The sequence below is a fragment of the Nelumbo lutea genome, chromosome 5 (genome assembly GCF_056320005.1).
Source record: "Nelumbo lutea isolate HS-2025 chromosome 5, American lotus-T2T, whole genome shotgun sequence".
Taxonomy (NCBI): Eukaryota; Viridiplantae; Streptophyta; class Magnoliopsida; order Proteales; family Nelumbonaceae; genus Nelumbo; species Nelumbo lutea.
The window spans coordinates 83,092,893-83,117,651 of record NC_142688.1 but is presented as its reverse complement, the minus strand read 5'-3'; the positions used below and the strand labels follow the sequence as shown (position 1 = coordinate 83,117,651).

The window sequence follows — 24,759 nt, the reverse complement described above, 5'->3', positions numbered from 1 at the left end:
GGTATGTACCTTAAAAGGGCATCTTCTTTTGTAGAACTGAAGTTTCGAGGAACAAACTGTCAGTTAATTGTACTCTTTATATATCCATTAATTTGAAATGAATTTACAGATTCCCCATTTTTGGTCAGAGACCAGTTGCATTTCAGAATGAGTTGTGTCCTTTTCGAATATTTAGAAGAAAGAAATAGAAACCGGAAGCGGAACCGCATCAAACACAAGTCTTCTACTGAACAGTGAACACTTGAACAAAATATAACCCGGTTCTCCTGTAACTAGAAAGAAAAGAAAAGGGGAGCAGTTTTCTTTCGTTGTGTGATTGAGACCAAATTGCCTGAACTAAACCCATTTCAGGGATGATTTATTGTATTGTATCTAAAGGCATCGGATCGGATAGTTTTATAAGAGAATAAGGCCCTGTTTGGCATCAATTCTCAGGATTTTCTTTCTCAGAATCCTTTCATCGTGAAAATCACCGGTTCTGTTTGGCACAGTCATCCGATTCCCGTTTCTCAGAAATAGAATCGTGTTTTGAAGCAACCAATTTCTTTGAATCAATTCTTCAATCCTTTGATCAGACCGTCTATACGAGAAAAAAATCAAGTTTGAGAAAGGAAGAAAACGGTCCGATCAAGATCAAGTAGTGAACAACTTTGATCTAATCGGTCTGTACAGGAGAAAAAAATGTCAAGCCACTGGAAACATCCACCGCCATCCGAACAAAATAAAAGGTGAAGAAGGACAGGAGTTATCACCTGAAACATGACCGGAGCCGAAGAACGGGATTTTGACGTAGAACACTGGATCTATAAGGAAGGAGAAGAAGAAGATCGAGCATTAAAGGGTAGGGAGAAGAAGGGATGCAAGAAACACAGACAATAGAAGGTATAGATTTATTCGGTTACGTAGAACTGGTGAAGCGACCGGTGCCAGAACCCTTCTGGAATAGAGTCGAACGGATACTAAGGAGAAGAACTGAAGAAGGGAGAAGAGAAAAGAGCTTGGTAGGGTTTTCCCGATCGGTTGAGGATAATGTTAGAAAAATTACACTTACACCCCTGCTTTCACGTGTGAGACCCGCACACGTGTTCGTAAATCTTAAAGCTCCGTGGCGAGAATTGGTGGCTTGCTAGAATTGTGATTCCGTGGAGTGAGATTTTTTCACTCCGCGGAATCACGTGCCGGGATGAGTTTTCTCATCCTGATTGGAATGAGAATCCGGCAACCGGTTCGCACCAAACGCGATTCTCATCTCGAGAATCACAAGAAACGCCACAATCACTCCGGGGTAGTGATGCCAAACGGGGCCTAAGTTTAAAGCTGATCAACCGCCTGCAGTTTTACTTGGGATTTTCTCCTTCCTTGGGATTTTTCTGTATGTTCAGCAAGGATACAAATCAGTCCAAACCTGAGGCATTAACGGTGTTTGATGTACTGGACTCATTTCTGTTTTTGGGGTAATTGAAGCACAGAAAATGAAGCTTACTCTTAATGCAGGGGCCGCTAGAAAAAACTTGCCTTGGAAGTCTCATGTAATACGAGCACATTGAAGAAAACAAATCTGCAACTTTTATCTTTATTTTTATTTAGTTTCGAGATGTCAATGGAGAAAACCTGATTATGAGCCCCAAAATTGAACAAGTAAAGAACTACGATTATATGTTAACATCCATCAAAGGTTGAAATTTATTACTTCAATGACGAACGAAGAGAACGACGCTTCTGAGAGAAAAGCTAGCTCTAAATTAAGATGAAAAAAAAATAATCTATTGATTGATATACAGGAATTATAAAGCATTTCTAATGTTGGACGAATTTTTTACAACGGAATGTCGGTGAGATCAATCCAAATTTGCTTAAACACTTTGACAATGAGATCATGGTACTCGTTAGAATTCAAAGAAAGGTAGCAGGCGAGAAGGTCTTCCAAGTCCTTTGATGCGCGGATATTGTTCTCCACAATCATCTCCACCATTGAATCCCTGAAGTCCCTTTGTGGGTCGAACGAGGATTTGACGACTGCAAAACTCTCCGAGAGGCCCTTCCTCCGCGGTCTCGAGGTCGGGGTAGAAGACACGGACTTTCGACCATAGGCCTGAATCTTCCTGCTAGCAATTCTGGGAGAATTTGTTCGGAGCTTCAATCCTGGAGAAGCCTGCAAGGATCGTCGGGGAGGGGCGGTCCTCTGTTCTTTGAGAGTCTTCTTGACGCTTTCTCGCTTGGCCACCTTGACGGAGAGAGAACCATGCGCTTTTGTATCACGGAAATCAGTGGAACATCTTCTTAAATTTGCGGGTTCAGTGGTCTCTTTGTTCCTGATGTCCGGGATCATATCGTTAAGTCTGGCAGGTTTTGTCAAAATGGGGCGCAGTTCAAACTGCTGCGAAAACGAATCAAGGGCGTCAAGCTTGTCGAATTTCCTGGTAAAAGACTTGTCTTCCACATCGATGATGATGTCGGTGGCGGAAGAACTGAGTCTACAACTGCAAGAGCTAGAGCATGAGGCCAGCCCGTCGTATGGATCACAAGGAAGGACGTGGTTAGCAGAGCCGGCTCCGCAGAATTCATGAGGGAGAGAGTCGCAAAAGTCAGACTCGGGAGAGCTGTCGAGTGGAGAGGAATGCGAGTGGTCTGGGGTGAAATCAGACTTGGTCAATACGGAGTCGAGCGTAGCACGACAACTGCAACCGGTGGAAATGGAGGAAGTGACGAGCTTGGAAGAGGACGTGATGGTTCTTTTATTATTGGCTCTTCTCCTGGATGATTTTCTTGGTGGGTCAGGGAAATGGGTGTCCAAGGTTTCTGTTTCTGGGTTTCTAAGGGAGTTGTAGAGTCTGTCTTCGGTGGTGTAGTAGTAAGAGCGTCTTGCGTGAGAGATGTGAGATGGCTGATGCTGATGCTGATGCTGATGCTGCTTTGGTTGGCTTGATTGTGGTATTGTTGTCGCTGTAGTATGTTTTTTCTTAACGGGGTAAGAGTTGTTATGGCTCCTGCTTCTGCCCATGTCCTTGAGCTTGTAAAACCAGGCATTTGGTATCATATCTGATAACCTAAACCTGTGATTCCCCATCCAAGATGAAGCCCCCGTTCTCTCTCTCTCTCTCACTCCCTCTCCCTCTCACTGGAATGTCTCGTGAGGCCAAGAACAGGGTGTGGGTAGTGAGAACTGGAGATAAATAAAGGAGGGAGTTAAGTGTGAAGTGAGAAGAAGACCCACGACTGTCTGCATCTTGAAGCTATGAGTCTCTGGGGGTCCACAAAAAAAGACAAGAAATTATATTATTTATTACATAAGGGAAAGAAAAAGATATAAAATAGAGAAAAAGAAAAAGGTAGGTATGAAAGCAAAACGGAACGTAACGGAGTCAAATTAGCTATCCTCGTTATGACGCCTAATCAGCAGGCCCAAACAGGTTACTGCTTTGGAGTTTTATTATCATCTTATGCTGGCGTGGTAATGACGACATTACAGTCGAGAAAGAATAGAGAGAGTGGAGAGAGGGAGAAAAATACATTATACATGTACAAAATATTTTACAGACAGACTGGGTCTGGAGTCTGGAGTGGGGAGTGAAGAAGACAAGAGGCAAAGCATGACCATTTTTATTTTTAAAGCTTTTATTTTTAAAGCAAAGAGATACAAAATACTCTTTGTTCGGCGAATACAAATATGCCATACTGGTTCAACTGTTCCACTCATTGTTTGTCTACACGAACATCAGACATGGACTCTACTGGACTGTATGTGGCTCCACTTACTCCAATTTGGTTTGAATAGTGCCACAGCCCATTTGTGACGGGGGTACTTCTGCAGCGGAAGAAACCCGTGCGGCATCCAGGCCAGGACAAGTTTTTTTTGTGCACTTAGGGCTAAGAGTTGTTCGATGTGATGGCTTCACCAAGTTCAGTAGCACTTTATCATGACCTCAGTTTGTATGGCCGGGGCACTATATTGGCTCCTTTCGGTCCATGGGAGGAGCCACTTACATGCTAAAAGGGGACGATCATGATGAGAGGCGACTTGGCGCCGATGATGTTAAGCACCTGTGTGCCAGTGATGATAAGCAACCGCTGGGCGGAACACACCCATGCGCTATGGACAACAGGATAATTCATTCAGTTTAGGCAAGGGGCTGGCATGGTGAAGGGTCATGCTTAGGCCATACCCACATGCCAAGTCTCCCTTGAGTGTCGGTGGCGCAATGCCAGTCCCTGCACTGTCCCCATGAGCATGTGTGTGCCCATGAGGAACCCCGGTAACCATGTTAGCCATTAATCAGGGCTGTCCCGCAAGGGATGGTGGTCTAGGAGTGCCAAGGTCAGGCACTCAAGGAGGTCGACCACCCCTCCTCAAAGAGTACGTTAAGCTTTTAAAGGTCTACCTAAACATAACATCACTTTTTCCAATAATCTTACAGGCGAAAATGACGATGGTATCCCTTAGTGTAAACCCACCAAGCGTAAACAAGGTTAAGCCTATATCAGACCGATAAATTAACAAATATTCGATACTGGAAATGCCTTCTCATTTTTTCTTTCCTGTGTCTATGTAAATGCCTTCTCATCCCAACTCTATTAGCTTTGTACCCCCCACCCCCCCACCCCACCCCACCCCACCCCGACAAGAAAAAAGAAACTCTATTGGTTATAAGGTGGTGTTTGGTAAATCTTGAAATCTAAACTTTGAAAGTCGAAAAAAAGTTTTGAAAATAGCTTCCAAATCTGAACCCTCAAAAACATTCCTATTTTTCTTTTTGAGTTTTCAATACAAAAATTCTCAGGCACTCAATAACATTGGAACCTATGACAAGCCTATATGCATGATATTGATTCCATAGCATAAGCTATATTATTAGTACATATCCTCCCCTTTTGAGTATATAGCTCCCCGGGAGTTTTGATGAATATCAAAATAAACTGATTGATTATTATTAATATTTTAGGTAAATGAAGAAAATCGGGTCAGACCCAATAGGCCTAATTCATAATACGGTCGCATTACTTACAAGCTAGCCCAACAAGGTTTGGGATGGGGCTCTTAACTAAGTAACGATCAGGGGGATGGAAGAAGAATAAAGTTAAATTTATCCTCAGAATCTCATTTGGCACCGGGATGCCAAGAATTTTCTTCACCTTGCCCATATGGTTCTAAGTATGAAGCTATGTACCAAAATAGAGCACCCTAACATGCTTTTCCTAAGTGGAAAAATTTACTATTAGTGTGTAAGCATTCTCCTCTATTACCTAGGGTCTGAAAATATATTTCTTTAATTAACTATGCATTGATATTAAACTCGTGTATTGTAATTCAATGTTCTATCTATCACAAGGCACTATATAAATGGACCCATAGGAGCCTTGGGCTACCAATTCAAGAAACTAAATTTTCAGCATCCAGGTTCCTACTAGTCTCTAAGTGGGCCATTACATTATAACAACTCTCAACTAAAAGGAGATAAAATGAAATGCTTGAAGCTTCCCTAGATGTCCTTGATAGGGCTGCAAATGGAATCCTTATTTCCGAATTTGAATTCAATTGAATTTTAGCCAGTAATAATTGGGTCGAATATGGATTAGTAATGTTTGTTTAGATATCATATTTTTACTAGAAAGTAATAGGTTCAACTGTTCAAGTTCTGAAAATGTAGTTTTACCGAGAAAATTTTCCAAACATGTTTTAATTCATTTTATTAAAATATATCATTCAAATTTGGGAAAATACTTGGGTCTTACCCCCGTTCAAGCGTTCGAGGACATGCATCCTATCAAAAGCATTTTATAAAAAAAAATTAAGGTTTAAGGTTAGGGCTTAGAGGTTTTTATGCTTTAGGATTTAAGGGTTTGGAATTTAGATTCTAGGGTTAAAAGGGTTTATAATTTAGATTTTAGGGTGGTTTAAGGTTAGGGTTTAGGCTTTACATTTCAAGTTCTAAAACTGAAAATCAAGAGGTGGTTGCTAGGAGGCATATCATCAAATGGGGTAGAAGCTAAGTATTACCCTCAAATTTGGATCTAGCAGCTAGCTACATCCCATCTAGGGGTGGCTATGAGCCGAGTTTTTCATGAGCTATTCGAGCTTGTCTCGGCTTGGCTTCAATCAAGCTTCAAGCTGAGCTCATGCCCAATTTACAGGCTCGTTTATTAATTGAGTCAAGCTCGAGCCTAATAAAGCTCGGCTCATGAGGCTCGCGAGCCAAGCTCGAATAGCTACATAATAATAATAATAATAATTTTATTTATATATATATAAATAACTAATTATTATAATTCTTAACTTTTTAAATATCAAATAAAAATATTATATATATCTATATTTTACAAAACATTTTTCTCAAGTCGAACTTGAGCTTAGCCAAGTTCGAGCTTACAAGCTTTTGACTCGAACCAAGCTTGAAATCAAGATTCTAACTCGAACTGAAGTCGAGCCTCATACTGCCTTACTGAGCTGAGCTAGAATAGCTAACAATTCAGCTTGGCTCGGCTCGAATCCATCCTAATCCCCATCCCATCCCATCCAATCCGTTTGCAGCCCTAGTCCTCGATGATCACCTTTGCATTAATTGTTGCTTCAATTTCTCTTTTGTTCTTCTTTTACACGGCACAGTGAAATGCTGGAGCAGAAACAAACAAGGTGAAGATGTAGACGAGCCATTTCGTTTTCTAGTTAAAGTTCAAAGTGTTGGCCTGAAACAACAAAGCTGGCATTTGATATGTTATAAAAAATATATATCAAGAATCATCGGGACAAAACATAATCTAGTATTCAACGAATGTAGCTATGAAATGAGTTGAAGCTGGTATGTGTGGTGATGTTCTAGAAACACGGGTGAAAGGGTTGAGTGATTTTCAACAGCGATCGATCTATACTAGTCCTTGAGGCTTGAGAGTTATGTTTGTGGTTGTGGTAATAAAGCATCTTTAATTTTTTGTTCTCATCGACACCAGTGGAAGAAACACTACTTGGACACCCCAACCCCAAGTACGCAAATTTGGATTGCTATTAGATGACAAATGGAGACGGAATGGCTAGGCATGCCCATGTTACAATATTACTTTCTTGAATCTAGTCTTAGCTAGTATATAATGTATCAACCCATAATCCAACCTCTGGATATATTATATTGAAGCCAAAAAGAAAACCTCTGGGTCGATCTCTTCTGTAATTAAGGTGATGATCCATCTATATTTATGTCATGGTCCCTCGAACATGTATAAAGGGGCCGGGCTTCGATTGTTGAGTGTCAAACTGAACTGATCCTCTGTTGATAATGCAACTTAGCCGAAACTGATCCTGTTGAGTGTCAAATTGAACTGATCAATCCTGAGTACTACAAGTCAATAGTCAACTTATTAGCGAGCTGTGTAGTTACACTGAACAGAGAGGAAGAAAGGAAGCAACACAGGTTCTGTCTACTTCACCCTGGCTAGACTACCTTAAATTGGGCCGGATTATGTGGGATTAAACTTGGATATATAACTCAAACTGTCAGTGGGAACTTAATGAGTCTAGCTATATATCTAGGTCCTATTCCCTACCATTAATTTGTGATTTGTGTCCGCTTGCGGTTTCTGTTTGGATGCGAGTTATTCCAGTCCCGACAGACCAATAGAGCAACAAAATCTTGACTTTAACAACTTAAAATGAATTATAAAATTTAGGGTAAAATATAAAAATCTTCCATGAGGTTTTACCTTAATTTACAAAAAAAAAAAAAAAACTCCCCTCCCCTGTAGTATTTAAAAACCTGCAGTACCTGCCTTTTTTTATTGTCCTGGACGGTAAATTAATACGTTAGCTTTTGTAAAATACCCACAAAAGGATTTTTTTTAACTTTGGATTAAAAAATCCCTGAATTAGATTGAAAAGTATAAAGTAATTTCACTCTAAATTATAAGGGTAAGTTCTTAAAGTATTCATTGCTACTTGGAACAAGAAGGGAGGTGACTAACTAACTACAGGTTTTTTGTGAAGTTGAAACCTCAGGGGAGGATTTCATATTTTACCTTTTATATATTTGAGTCCTACTCACTGCTCACTACTAAGTAGTTCTCACTATCACGTTAACAGAAACCGATCGAGTAGGAATGTAGCTATTCTATTCCTAGTTAATGCACTGATTTGTTTGATTGTTGGGGGTTCGGATGCAATAGGCACGTTAGGTAAGCACAATGAGTAGTTACGTAATAGGTGTGTGACACATGTCCTAGTTAATGCGTCTTTCATTTGAACATTTTTGTTCCGTTAAATAGAAATTATCTATTATTTTATTTTTTATCAAAATAATTAAAAATAAAAGACATAAATGAGTCTCAAATCTCAACACGTTTAGATTTTTTTTTAATTATTTTGACAAAAATAATAAAATAATGGATAATTTCTGTCTAACAAAGGAGAAGCGTTTGAATGAAAAGCACTTTAACCAGGACATGTGTCACACAGCCATTATATGCTCACTCATTATGCTTACCTAATGTGCTTACTACATTCGGACCTGATTATTGGTTGTAAGGTGGTCCCGTAGCCCATAATATATAGAGAAAGAACGGGACCAGATGATACACAAGTAATTGGGTTACCCTTCCGGTCCCAGACAACAATGGTCATAACTTAGACTATAGTCTTTACTCAGATGGTTGTTTCTAGGTGGTGTCTGTTGAGTCTGAGTATTTAAAGAAGAAACGATCGGGAGCCATTGGAAAATAAATGAAATGCTTCCTCCTCCAAGGCCCAAGCCCATGCGAGATAATTGGAATCAACATTAAGAATTAAGAGCAGGGGATACGGTTGAGCAGCCATGGCCGGCCCACCACAGTCCACAGACTTTGACTTGTATGTGGGCATATGATATCGATTATCATCATCATCATATATGCGAGAAGTATAGTACTGAAAGGCAGGCATGTAGTATATATAGCTATAAAGCAGCCTAGGTCGTGTAGGTTGGTCCTCCAAAGGCCGACTGGGCACTATCGTTTGCTTCATAACTCCTAATAGATTGGGTAGGTTATGTATTTGGTTTGGCGTAGCTAGGTGTACGTCTCAACTCTCAAGTCCCCCTTAAGCCATAACTGGTAGAGGCCCAACAGACCTTTTTCATAGACCGCTTTACAACTAAGCCAGAAGAGCTTCTTTTTCCCTTAGTTTGAGGTTGAAAGGGGACCATACTTGAATGATTATCCGATGCTCATCAACTCAAAAGATGCTACCCACTTGCTTTTGAAATTTTTAGCATACAAACTTAGTAATCCCCCCTCTGGCCTCTACTCCAACTCAACTCAACATTAACGGTGGACCAACATATCATTCATTGTCCTTGGTCTTTATAATACTTTCACCACACGTGCGATAGCAGCCTAATTTTTGTTTGTGTTACTTTAATCGGATCAAGCTCATGCTCATTGAGAAATGAGAAAGGATTCCATCAATGTAATTAACTCTTTGCAAACGATCCACGTGATGACTGAGATGGTTTATATATATATATATATACACATAGAATCGAAGATGAGCGAATGAAAGAGTCAAAAGAGAATATATATATATATATAGGTAGATCATGTTGTATGCATGTGTGATACATCTATAATCTACACACCTACATCCCATGCATGCATAGTATATATATACGTACTATACAGACGTTATAAATATATGGATTGGTAACAAAAGTTGGACAAGAAAATAATTCCAATCGAAATTAAGACGGTTAATTAATTAGGTGAAGTTGAGCATATCCATGGTAGAAGTACGTTGGTAAGGAAACGACAAGGATCCAACACATTTTGAATGTTGCACAAACAAAATTGATTACCTTCCAAACGTCCTTACACACTAGGACCACTAGTACTAGTACATGATGAGTTATATTCAGCACAGAACAGCAGCTAAATATTAATGGAATTACCCCTTTTAAATGCCTAATTAAACTCACCCCATCGTTATTTATATATTTTAGCTTTTGGGCCTTGGATGGATTATAAAAGAAGGAAATTAAAAATGCAACCCCCCCTACCCAATATCACTAGTCTCTTCATCATGGCTGTTTAGAAGGGTTGTTAATGATAAACTGGATCGGACCGCCATTACTAGTCTATTGATGACCAATAACATATAAAGGCAGCAACTTGCACAAACTTTATTATTACAGGCAGTGAACATATATAAGACCAAACCAAGACTTGCTGAAGCTGCAGGTGTGGAGTAGATAGCCCAAAAGCTTTCTAATAAGATTTCTTATTACTTGATTATTATCAGGGTCGAACTAGAAGAGGAACAACCAATACGCCCCAACCCAGCTAATATTAATTTTTCTAGCGATGCGCGCACAAGCTTTCTAATAAGATATATATATATATAGAGAAAGAGAGAGAGGCAACAAAACAATTAAGGTAGGTAGCTACAAGAAAAAATTTAAGACATGCATGCCAAGGTTTGCAAGTCCATTGAACCTTCCTTAAGTCATCCCTCCATAATATAGCAGTGGTGGTACAGGCACAATCCACGTCGTCCACTCCACTGTCTACCAATTAGAATTCCATGATGCTGAATCCCAGTGTCCTTTTTATTATAATTAACACGTAACCTGGAGCGGGTGGGTTGAGACATGGGACCATCTTAGTTAAGTTTTGGTGAATATATGTATATGTTAAGCATCAGGAATCAGGATTGGTGGGTTTTTGGAGCGTATGATGTTGGTAGCAGCACCAACTGGTTGAAAGAGACGCATATGAACATATTGTGCTGGGGGCAGTACAAAGGGAAAGACGGAGAGAGAGAGAGAGAGAGAGCAGGGACCAGCTGCTTCAGCTTGCAATTGCATGCCAGTTTCCGATCGATGAGCATGTGGCATGGGGGGGTCCTAAATCCTGAATGACAGCGCTTCCTCAAACAAAACGTACCTGTTGACAACCTTTGATCGAGCCATAATGGGTAATGTGGTATTAATTCCCATCTCAATTAATTTACTGTATAATTAGTGTTCTCGAAATCTTTTGTAAACAAACAAAAAAAAAATTGTACATATAGTGTTCTTGAATTTATTGGATATACCTAGATCTACTTCCAATTTTTATTTTTGTCTTTATATATATATATATATATATATTTGGATAATTTCGAAACTGAATATCACTAATATTTTAAATTAAAATAATTAAAAATATTTTATACAGGGCTGCAAGCTGATACTGCTTGCAGCATATATAATTTACCTCTAACTTGTATAAAAGTTTCCTCTTGACCAACTTTGAAGAGGGAAAATAACTTAGGGCCTGTTTGATTCATGGGAATTAATTGGGGTCTAGAAGCAGAACCGCATTGGGTTACTTCAATTTTAACCTTTAGGTTGAGCGGAATCAGAACCTTATTTTCATTTCTGCTGGAATGGTATTTTTCATTTGAGGGAATGGTCATTCCCTCCCCCTCCCTTGGGAATAAAATCTCATTCCAGCTTATTTCATTTCCAATTCGGACTATAAACTAAACAGACCCTTAAGCAAACAATTTAGCTTTGTTTCTCTGGTATAAATTCTTCATATTAATTAGATGTCCTTCATTACTTTGTTGAGATGTTTAACAGGAAAGTTCAATGAAGTGAGAGAGAGAGAGAGATTTTCACGTGGTATATGAGAAAGACAAAGTTTGAAAAGGAAACAAGTAGCGAATAGGTATGGACCTGATCAAGGACATGCATTAAGGTGAAGGTGCATAAGCAATTTCCAAAGACCTAAGAAGAGACTTGGTGCTTATTTGTTTGCATTAGTTATAATGAATTGACTATTCAGAGGAGCTCCCATTCCCATAGTATATTTTGCTCACAGACACACAAGACCAAGGACGAATTAAATGCAAACAGGTGCCTTAGAGATCTGACATTTTAAATAGACATGGTTTATCTGAATCCAAATTAAAAAAAATGGTGCTTATGGGCCAGGCCAGGCCGGGCTTAGCACCAAGGATATAGGCCTCAGCCTAGCCCCGTACCCTGAGCGGTTGGGCCTAAATTACAAGCTCAGGCCTGGCCCTTTACCAGCCCGGGGTGGGTTTACAGGATATTCAGGCGTAATGAATGATATTTTTGAGATAATATTTATTTTAATAATTTAGTTTTTTTGGTAAAACTTTCCTTTTTTTTGTGATAAACAGAAAGCTGTACTAAAAGATATATAAAAAAGGCCACCAAATCAAAAGTATTCCAAAATTTCCTATAAATTAATGCTAAAGTTACTACTCCTATATAAAAACTCAATTTGATGTCGTCAGGTTGGGTTAGGGGTAAGTTTGGGAATTCAACAACTTAGATGCACTATAAACACCTATGATAATTGGGTTAGGGGTACAATTTGGGTTAGAAACCAAGAGATTTCAATGTAAGGGTGACCACAGACCCCGCCAAATCAGGCTTAAACACCTATGATAATTGCTTTAGCCCAGTTGGGCCCAGACTTGAATCAGGCATGAAAACCAAACCCGGAAATTAGTGGGATGTGATGGGCCGAGATATAAATGAACACCCCTGTTTCAGTGTAATTATTTTTCCACCTTTTTCAATATGTCAAGTATAGAATTAGAGTAAACTAGGCAAAAAAAAAAAAAAAAAAAGGATGGATGCATATGCATTAAGATTTTTATGTGACAGGAGAATACCACCTAAGAAAAAGAAAATTTTATAAAATGGTCATAAGGCCAAAAATGTTGTATAGAAAAAAGTAATAGGGGCAGTTAGGAGACAAAATATTCAAAAAGTGAGAGTAGAAAATTACAAATAATATAATCAGAAATGAACATATTTTTTGAAACTTAAGAGTAGCCCCTCTAGATAATCAAAATAAGGGAGAGCAGACGAAGATGGTTTGGTCATGTATAGAATATATAGTACGACATCTTATATAAAATAATAGAAAGGATCATTTAGTAAAATACCCTTTATAGTTTCATGGATTTACAAAAATCTACCTTATAGTTAGCATTTTACTAAAGCACCACTTATAATTTGTAACGCTTCTATTAGATGATAGTGAAAAATGATAGTGTTGACCCTAATGTTCATTTAAATAAATTTAATCAAAAGAAAATAGAAATAAAAATACCATTCTTGCCCTTAATAAGACACGTGCAACCACTCTATTGGCTATATTTGGCCAATTTTGTTTTCTATATAAAAAAGTGTTGAGGGTGTTTTTGGAATAAAAAATCATGAGCCTAACGGCAAAACAAACACTCCTCAATGAAATGTTGATTAAGTAAATAAATTGTAAAATATATGGGATGTTTTAGTAAAATGAAAACTATAAGGAAGGTTTAAGGGTATTTACTAAAATAAGTTGTTAGAATATTTAAGTTGTGTTTTTATTAGGGGGGAGAGTTTATTTACTATAAGGGATATTTTAGTAAATTTAATAATTATTGTTTACTGTGTTTAAGGGTATTTTTGGAATAAAAAAATATGGGCCTAATGACAAAATAAACATTCCTTTCATTAAGTAATAAGTTGTAAAATATACGGGATGCTTTAGTAAAATGAAAACTATAAGGTAGGTTTAAGTAAATATATAAAACTATAAGGTGTGTTCTAGTAAATGACCCTAATAGAAACGCATAAGAGTTTACAATTGTTTTATATTTTCAATTTTTTAAATAATTAATAATTATTCATATTTTATATACTACCTTTAATAAATTTTTTATAATACAAAAGTAACAATAATTAATTTCAGTTAGGTTTATTCCTCAAACTGATGAAATCGACCAACTCGATTAACTCGACCCAAGTTGGTCGATTTTCTAGTATTTTAGATCGGCTTTGGTTCAAAAATTTCCCAATTCGACCAAATTGGATCAGTTTCACATTGGACATTTGTAAACCAACCTAACCATGGAGATTTTTAATATGAAAAAAGTGAGAAATTTCCCATATTTCTTAGTCTAAAATGTTTTATTTCATAAATCTAATTTTTAAATTTATTTTAATAATTGCAATATAATTTTTAAAATTCAATTTAATTTTTAAGTTTAAATCATTTGAACCAATTGACCTTTTGTGAAAACCGACCCAAACCGATACTACTTGAGTGGGTCAGTTTTCACAAAAGGTCAATCGATTTTAGTTGACCAACTCTCCAACCTGACTAGGTCAATTTGGTTGGCCAAATAGCCTACGGCCGGACCAAACCAACTCATAAACACTTAATTTTAGGTAAATTAATAGTCTTATATTCGATAAATAATAATACTTTAATCTCCAATAATTATTGAAAATTTATAGAGAAAATACACAATTATTAAAAATATATTGATAATAAAAAATACAATAATTACAATAGTTACAAAAATACAATAAGTACTAAAAATATATTAACTTAGTCAATAAATAGTATAATCTAAAGTAACAGTTTAACCTCTAATAAATATTAATTAATCAATAATATAGAACAAAAATACAATAACTAAAATAAATTTAATTTAAAAAATTCAATAATAGTAGTTTAATCTCAAATAATTATTGAAAGTTTTCTGTTAAATAACAAAACAAAAATAAATTTATACATAATCATTGAAAATACATATATGACAAAAAACAATAAATAATTACTACAATACAACAAATATTAATTTTAGTATATATAGTTATATAATAAATACAAATTAAGAGTTTAAAATTATTATTAATAAATATTAATTTTTTTGAAAGATATTTCCTCGAATTATTACTTGATATAAGTGAAATTAGTTATTTACAATATTATGTAAAAGTATTAAACTATTATTAATTTCAATATTATGTTATAATTATTTTTCTACTTTTTAGAATTTTTTTAAATTTATTACATAATTTCTTTATTTTAACTATTTAAAATCTAGTTATGTTAAATATTTTGTTATTTAAAATATCTAGTTATTTAAATTCTTAAATAGTATGTGAAATATTTAAATTTTAAAATATTAATTATTTATTGAAATTAATTAACCATAAAATCATAATTTATACTATTATTACATAATTTCATTATTAATTTTCTAATATCTTAAAGTATTATTAATTTCAATATTATGTTATAATTATTTTTCTACTTTGAAGCTTCAAATTTATTACATAATTCTGTTATTTTAAATATTTAAAATCTAGTTATGATAAATATTTAAATAATGTGTAAAATATTTAAAATTTTCTATTTTTTGAATTTTATTTATTTAAAGCTATTACATATTATTAAATATTTGAATTGATAATCCAGAAAAACGTAATTTAAATTGTTAGTACATAATTTCGTGATATATTTTGTAAAAATATAAAATTATTTTTTGTGTTTTTAATAAATATTTTAAAGTTATTGTATAATTTTGTTATAATATTTAAATAATTCTTAAATTTTTAATCCAAACTTTACTTAGATAGATATAGATAAATAGTAGGGGAGAGGATAAATAGGAAATACAGATAATTTAGGAGAGAAACTCTCAACTAAACTAGAGATAATTTTAGAAATAAATAGGAATTAGAGATAATTTTGGAGAAAGTGGGGAATAGTGGGTGAGGTAGTTTAGGAGAAATTTTAGGAAAATAGATTATTTAGGTTATGGGAAACTGCATCTCATTTGTTGTTTCAAATATGACATTGAATAAAAAAATAAAAAGTTCAAAAAATGGAGAAAAATTTGAACCGCTTTATGAAAATATTAAATTACTTTTAATTTGAATATTATCTTATTATTTTTTTAATCATGTGATTTTTTTATTTTATTGCATAATTTCGTTATTTTAACTATTTAAAATATAATTATGTTAATTACTTCGTTATTTAAAATATTTAGTTATTTAAATGTTTAAATAATATAAAAATATTCCTTATTTCAATTTAAGATATTTAGTTATAGAAATATTTAAATAATTAAATATTTTTCTTTGTAATAATTTATCTATTTTTAGTATTTTATTATTTAAGATATTAAGTTATTGAATTATTGAAATAGTATTTTATTTTTTAATGTTAAATTTCTATTATGTGAACAATCTGGAAAATCATAATTTATATTGTTAGTACATAATTTCATGATGAATTTTGTAGAAATATAAAACTATTAATAATATGAATATTATTAAATCTATTATAATTATTTTTTTATGTTTTTAATAATTATTTTAAAGTTTATACTGTTATTACATAATTTCATTATGAATTTTTTTAAAATATTAAATTATTATTAATTTGAATATTATTTTATATTATTTTATTTTATTGCATAATTTTGTTATTTTAACTATTTAAGATATAGTTATGTTAAATATTTCATTGTTTAAAATATTTAAAATACTCAGTATTTTAATTTAAGATGTTTAGTTATTGAAATATTTAAATAATTAAATATTTTTCTATGTAATTATTTAACAATTTTTAGTTTTTATTATTTAAGATATTTAGTTATTGAAAAATATTTTATTTTTAATGTTAAATTTCTATTATTTGAATAATATTTAATTTGAATAATCTAGAAAATCATAATTTATATTGTTAGTACATAATTTTGTGATGAATTTTGTAGAAATATAAAACTGTTAATAATATGAATATTATTAAATATATTATAATTATATTTTATGTTCTTAATAAAAATTTTAAAGTTATTATATAATTTTTTTAAATATTTAAATAATATTTTAATTTTTAATTTGAACTTTCTTTAGATAGAAATAGATAAAAAGTGGAAAAGATGATACATAGGAATTAGAGATAATTTGGAGAAAAAATCCCTAGTAAATTAGAGATAAGTTAGGAAATAAATAGGAATTGGAGATGATTTAGGAGAAAGTGGGGGAAGTAGTTTAAGATAAATTTTAGGAGAAGTGATTGTTGGAGAAAGAGAGCATCTCATTGGTTCTTTAAAAAACTACATGGAATAAAAAAATAAAAAATTCAAAAATTTCTTGACCGCTTTGTTTTATTTCACATATTGGTGTGTACTTTTTTGCCCAATATATTTTTATACAGATATAGTATGCATGGCATGTGCATTTTTTATATAACATATTAGCATATACATAGTAAATTTTTAGATATAACTTCTGTGATTTTTATTATAAAATTGAGTTAACTTTGCAATTATTTTAACATATATAAATACTATTATATCAATGGGCTAACCCGGATGTATGGTCTGGGGTGTGGGCCGGGTTAAGCCTAGGCAGGCCTCAGGGCCGTTATTGCCCTGTTAAATCTGGCCCCGCCCGGCCCTTGGTTATTCCTACTAATGAGTAATGGCCCTTATTGCTTGTTCAAGTAAAACGATGAACCAATTTCAGGACATGTTTTAAGAATCATCAGCAGCAATAGTTTTATATGATTTCTATGGCCAATTGCTGATTGTATCAGAATATTTTACGAGGCAAGTTAATAGAGGGTTAAGGTAGGGTAGTGAAACTTAGCAATCCCCCCAACTTAGGATTTTTTGCCCCCGCTGTTACTGTTAGTATTTCAATTAATTTTATGGAATATTCCTTTAAACATATCTAAAACCCTCTTACTCTTATGTTATTTTACGAGGCCACTTTGCTTTTTAACTTATGTTTTCTAAAATCCTAATGCTCACATGTTTAGTTCTCTCAACCTTCTGCCAAGTTTCGAGAAAGTTCTTGCAAATGCTTTGAAAATAATTGGTTCAGCAATGCTTTAGAATGATTTGTGATTATTTTTGTCATTTAGGCTCTGTTTGATTGCAATGCAAATAAATTTGCACTGATGCAAAACTATAATAGTGCAAACAATTTGAGTGTAAAGGGTAAAATACAAAGACCCCCTTGTACTAGTGACAAAAAAGACCTTCCTATACTTTAATTTGCAACAAAGACCCCCCTGATAAAGATTATTGTCCAATTGTTAAAAGTTTTCTAAATACCTAAACTACCATTTTCTTTAATTATAAAAGGGAGAATAAAGGTTCAACCCAGGATCAGAGTGGGGATTTTGACATTTTAAATGTTTATAGATTTGCAGTGGAATCTAGAAATCTGCATTGGACATGAATTAATGGAAAGAATTTCATTTTTAGTACACTTGTTTTTTATTTTCTTCATAGTGCTTCGGTGAATAATGGATATTTAGAACTGGATGCTAAACTCCTCCACCCACCAAGATCCACCAAGACCTAAGCTTCCCTTCGTCTTGGATTCTTAGGCAAGTTTTCAGAGCAAACAGTTAATATTGATCATGGTCCAGGTAGTGAAGCACTTGTGCAGCTTAGTTAGAATTAAGTCTTGTCTATGGTGTTCCAAGAAATAAAAATAATTATTCAAAAGTCTTACAGAACAGTTTCTCAGTCTTCTGTTTTCTCTTTTAATTTATCTTCCTTTTCTTTTGTTTTCTTTAGGAAATAAGATAAGTTACAATTTAATGGAATATATTTTTTTTTTCTTTCCTTAGTTGGCAGTTTAGAGGATCAAAACGAATATTTCTTATATGAACAACAAAAATAGAAATTGAAAATTTACGAGATACAAATAAGACTCGACCCCATTAAAATCTATTCTTTGCCTTTTTACATTGACCATCCAAAAGGAGGAAGGCTACAGACGATAAAGAAGAATAGAGCGTCAATGCTTCCTCACACAAAATGAAAGATTACTTCACTTCATCTTCTACAAAAAAAATCTTTGGTAATTAAACAGACCCCAACTCAAACTAAATCGTTGATGATCACCTATATAGAGTCTGAATCAAACTCAAAGCATTTCTTTTAATTTTCTCATTCTCACCTTCCAGGAGTTAAAACAGACAAAGAAAATAAAAATGACAACAATAAATCAAAGATAAATGATGGTGTGCGATTTGGTCACTCCTATCTGGCAGCGGTTGCGCTCTTATATGACGACGGACGAGATACTTGTGAGGAAGAAGAAGGATCCCTGGGAAGCTCTCCTAGTAGGAAGACTCTGATGCTTAAATTAGTAGCAGGAAGAGAGTTGCAGAGCAAAAATTAAAGGGCTAGAGTGCAGATCACACAAGTTACCTTTGCTCTTGGGGGTCGGAGCTCTTATATACTGATGTCCTATCAAATCAAGTATAACCGCCTCTGATTCTCTGCCGTAGCCGTTACTTGCCAGGGCCGAGTTGCTAAGCGCAGGTAACCGTTGTAGAGTACGACCCTGCCAGGCAAGAGACACCTCTCAGGGTTGGCAGGCATGACGCCGCCTGGCGAGAGACATGGACGCAGTCTCCATATTTGGCAGGTACGGTTGTCAGGTAGGAGATCTTCCTGTGATATGCCGAGCTACTTTTCCCCGAGCTACCTTGTCCCGAGCTGATGGTATTGTGCCGAGGTGCTTCTACCCGAGGTGGCCTACTTGAGTTTGGACAGGGGCGAGTTTGTTCTAACTAGGAGGCTCCCAAGCTCAATCCGAAGTGCCTTCAGCTTGGAAAATTCCTGTCTTGGGAGAATCTTAGCTCGGAGCGCTTCCTGCTTGGAAGAATCTTAGCTTGGGGTAATCGGAGTGTCATCTTGTAGCGAGCTGCCACACTGGATCTTGGCGGACTGGTCGCGCTGAGTTGCCACTTAGGCTGAGTCACGTCCACGTGTCCCCTTATGATGAGGTCGGGCCAAATCACCCTCCGTCCAGAAATAAGCTCAAGAAATGATATAGCTAGCCTTACTTTGATTGGGGGCAAATCAGCCCTATTTATAGTTACAGAGATTGAGTTATAATAGGATTACACAAGATGGGAATTCAGCAGAGAGATAACTTATTTGGGTTAGTTGTGATTCATCTAGGATAGATCTTATCTTAGGATAGGATTAGGATTATCCTAGGTTGTTTAGGATAATTCTGGTCTTGGGTAGGAGTAAGATTATCCTAGGTAGTTATATACAAGAGCCCATAGGAATTGGTTCTACTAAATGGGCTTTGGAGGTTATATAGGTGTGCATGGGGCATGCATGGGCCCATGGACATCTATGTTATCATCCCCCTACTAGCTGAACGGGAGAACGAGAAACTTGTCCTGAAGAGAGACAAAATGGCCCGTGGAAAGTGGCTTAGTGAAGATGTCGGCGATTTGTTCTGCAGTTGGAATATACCGAATATGAAGTTGCTTCTTGGTGACAAAATCTCATAGAAAATGGTAGCCAACCTCGACATGCTTTGTGCGAGCATGGAAAACAGGGTTGGCAGCCAAATGGGTAGCACCCATATTATTGCACCACATAATAGGGGGAGGTGCTAGAAAACCAATGTCTCATAGCAGAGACTGAATCCATAGCAATTCTGCGACTGTGTTGGCAAGAGACCTAAATTTGGATTCGGTGCTAGAGCGGGCAATAATGGGTTGCTTCTTGGAGCTCCAAGAGATCAGATTGGAGCCGAGGTAAACAACATACCCTCCTATAGACCGGCAGTCATCTGGACAACTAGCCCAATTAGAGTCTATGTACACCATTAACTGTCGAGATGGGGACCGTCAAAAAAGGAGATTGTGAGTGAGAGTACCTTTGAGATACCGAATGATTTGTTTAACGGTTGTCCATTGCTCATCAGTGGGAGAGTGAAGAAACTAGCAGACTTTGTTGACTGCAAAGGAGATATCTAGACGTGTGATGGTGACATACTGTAATTTTCCAACAATACTGTGATACTCTGTGAGATTAGGTAATAGATCACCCAAGTCTTTGGACAGATGACTAGAGGTAGACATGGGCGAACTCATAGGTTTGGCCCCTTCGAGATTGGTCCTACAAAGTAAATCCAGGATGTAATGCTATTGTGAGAGAATCAAACTACTTGATTTGTGACTTACCTCAATGCCCAAAAAATAGTGCAAGGATCCTAAGTCCTTCAATGGAAAAACTGTAGAGAGTGATCTAAGAAAGTCACTAATGGTAGTAATAGAGTTTCCAGTCAAAATGATGTCATCCACATATACCAGCAAAAGGAGAGTGGATTTTTTGGAGGAGAAAATAAAGAGAGATGGATCAGCAACTGAGTTGCGAAATCCTATCTATTTAAGGGTAGAACTCAAACGTGAATACTAGGCTCGCGGTGATTGTTTGAGACCATAGAGAGCCTTTTTCAACTTGCAGACATAAGTGGGACACCCGGGATCAACGAAGCCCTTTGGTTTATGAACATAAATATTTTCATTCAGAATGCCATGAAGGAAGGCATTGTCAATATCCAATTGATGAACTGGCCAGTTCTACACAAGAGCAACAGAGAGAATTGTCCGTATAGTCACCCATTTGACAACTGAACAGAACGTATCAAAATAATCAAGGCCTAGTACCTGGCTAAAATCCTAAGCGACCTACCTGGCTTTATAACGGTCAATGGTTCCATTAGCCTTCTTTTTTATTTTGTAGATTCACTTAGTTCCAACAATATTCATGGAAGGATTATAAGAAACTAGGTGCCAAGTGTCATTTTTAATGAGGGCATGATATTCTTTTTGCATGGCCTCTTGCTATTTTGGCGATTTGACAGCTTGATTAAATTTTTTTAGGTTCTTGTTCTTGGAGGAGAGAAATAAGAGCAGAAGGGATGGGGTACCTTGTCGCAAGTTGAGATCAGGGGAGGTTCTCGCTCATTGACCGGGTATGCATGGAGTGAGTGCGTATTGGTTGAGAAATAGGTGTTGTAGACTCTAGCAAGTCTTGAATGCTGCGATACTTCTATGGCCGATCAGATGAAGATTGCTCCAGTCGTCTTGAAACTAGAGAGGTGGTTGCTGAAGTAGAACTGAATGCAGGAGCAGGAGGAGACTGAGAGGAAGGAGATACGGCTAAACTTACAGATTGCAACGGTGCCAATCCAGCAAGAGTTGGACTTGGTTCTGTTTCAGCAATTCTTGGAAATGAATCTTCATCAAATACAACATGGTGGGCAATGAAAACACGCCCTGAAGGAGCATGGAGACATTGGTACCCTTTTTGAGAGGTATTGTATCCAATAAAAATACATGGCAGGGATCGAAACTGAAGCTTATTTTTGTTGTAGGGCCGTAGAAAATGATAGAAAACACACCCAAAGCAACATAGTAGAGAATAATCGGGTTTAGTTTGAAAAAGTTTCTCATAAGAAAACATACCATGCAATACCTTAGTTGGCAGTTGATTTATCAAGAAAACTACAGTTTCTACTACACCAACCCTAAAGGAGAAGGGGAGCTTGGAGGAGGCCAGTAGAGACAAGGCAGATTTGACCACATGTCTGTGCTGATCCATTCTATTCATGTGTATGAAGGCATGCTAAACGATGTGCTATTCCTTGCGAATCCAAGTACCAGGAGAGAGAGCGATACTCTCCACCCCAATCTGATTGAAATACCTTGATTTTGGTATTGAACAAGACTTCTACATGTCTCTTAAATGTAATAAAAACATCACACACATCTGATTTTTAAGCAATAGGATATATCCAAGAAAATTTTGAAAAATCATATAGAAATAAAACATAATATGAAAATCCATTATTCGACTTAATAGGAGCAAGTCCCCATACATCTAAAAATATTAAATCTAATGGATGTTTAGACCGAGAACTAGACGACTTCAAGGGCATTCTATGACTCTTGCCCATTTGACAGGACTCACAAACAGACTCGTTAGCACTAGAATGAATAAATGGAAGACCAAACTTTGAAACAACTTGTTGTACATTACGTATAGCTGCATGACCAAGACGAAGATGCCAACCATGAAGAGATGTGTGTTCTCCAAGAAGATCTTCGGGAGAGATAGTAGCTGACGTAGGAAAGCTGTATAGGCCATCTCTACTGGCTTCTCGAAGTAAGATTCTCCCCGTATAGTCCTTCACATAGCAACAATCATGATGAAATTCAAAAAATAAATTATTATCCCTGGTAAATCGACTGACAGATATAGATTCTTGCAAATAGAGGGAACATGACAAATATCTCTCAAAGAGAAAGCATGCTGATTAAAAATCATAAAAGAAAATCCTGTATGTTGAATATTCAAACCTTGACCATTTCCAACCTTCACTTGATCTAGTCCAGTATACTTAGTGCGAAGCTACAGGTTGTTTAGATCTGGAAACATATGATGAGTATTTCCAGAGTCTGAATACCAGTTGGGACCAAAATTATTTTCATATTGGTTCTGAGGGGTATTCACCCCTCCATGAAACGCAGAAGGATCATTATAGGTGTTATTAAAAAATCCAAAGGCATATTTCGCCTTTCTACACTGTAGGGCACTGTGTCCAAATTTATTACAAATCTGACAAGTAATATTGTTTTTACCTCCACATCCTCTAGAAAATTGTTGTGTTTGATTTTGATGGGATTGATGATTATACTATGGGGAGCCACGACCATGCCTTTTACCTCTGTTGTTGAAATTTGGTGAGAATTGTTGTGGGGGCTTCTAAAAACTATTTTTCTTAGGAGGAATGCTTGCAAGATTCGCACTTCGAGGATTTGATGCAAGAGCTACTTTAAGCCAACTTTCATGGTTCAGAAGTGCTCCCATAATATCAGCAATACCAAGATCTGTTGCATCTGATCGATTTGTCAGTGTTGTTACCACTGACTCATATTCACTCCCTAGGCCAGATAAAATGTAAAGTACTAGTTCAGATTTGAGAACCGATTCAGATATTGTAGACAAACTGTCAGCAATCAACTTTGCACATTGTATGTATGCAGAAATAGAGAGAGAACCTTTTTTAATATTTTGAAGTTGTCTACACAACTGGAGTACCCTAGATCAGGAGTGGGTGGAATAATTGTGAGCAAGGGAAGTCCATACCTCTGATGATGTCGACAGACCTACCACTTGCGCCATAACTCTTCAGTGAGAGAGGAAATCAGCCAATTCAACACGAGTTAGTCAATATCAGTCCATTTTTCAAATTCAATGTTCATTATCATCCCTGTACCATCTGGGTTAGTTATAACTTCAAGCGATAGCTTCTTCTTCCCTTCTACAAGCTCCAACAGGTGGTGGTGTTGAAGGATAGGAAGGAACTGGGCACGCCACAGTAAATAATTGTCACTTCCAAGTTTGATAGGAAGATAATGAGTCACATTCTGGATTGAAGGGAGTGCACTACTCATGGATGAGCTGTTGTTGGAGCTTGTCTCTGTCAACATGGCTCTGATACCAAGTTAAAATAGACAAAGAAAATAAAAATGACAGCAATAAATCAAAGAGAAATAAGCTCAAGAAATAATATGGCTAACCTTACTTTGATGGGGGGCGAATCAGCCCTATTTATAGTTATAGAGATTGAGTTATAATAGGATGGCACAAGATGAGAATTCAATAGAGATATAGCTTATCTGGGTTAGTTGTGATTCATCTAGGATAGATCTTATCTTATGATAGGATTAGGATTATCCTACGTTGTTTAGGATAATTCTTATCTTGGGTAAGAGTAAGATTATCCTAGGTAGTTATATACAAAAGCCCATAGGAATTGGTTCTGTTAAATGGGCTTTGGAGGTTACGTAGGTGTGCATGGGCTATGCATGGGCCATGGACGTCTACGTTATCACCAGAAATCCAAACCAAATTTCTTCAATGTCTCCGCACTTATCCTCCCAACACATTTTTTAGCTGCAAGAACAAAGTGAGTTCAAAGTGGATAATGCGTGTTGTACACCGCGTGGACTTCCATTTAGCAACACTCTAACCAAATTCTGGATAGAACCATCAAACTTTTCAGTTTCTTCTCTCCCTTCCCTACACTCGGCCAACAAGTTTAGAACCTCAACAGCCCTTTCAAAATAGAACCAACCATTTCAGTCAAAATTGGC

General features: G+C 36.0%; 1 protein-coding gene across 1 annotated transcript; it reads right to left on the bottom strand.

Annotated features, from left to right (window-relative positions):
* Positions 1-1,655: 1,655 nt before the first annotated feature.
* Positions 1,656-3,197, bottom strand: LOC148853149 (transcription repressor OFP4-like). Its single transcript, XM_088942559.1, has one exon. It carries the CDS (start codon positions 3,065-3,067, stop codon positions 1,817-1,819), a length of 1,251 nt encoding a protein of 416 aa, XP_088798685.1. The 5' UTR covers positions 3,068-3,197; the 3' UTR covers positions 1,656-1,816.
* Between the last annotated feature and the right edge of the window lie 21,562 nt (positions 3,198-24,759).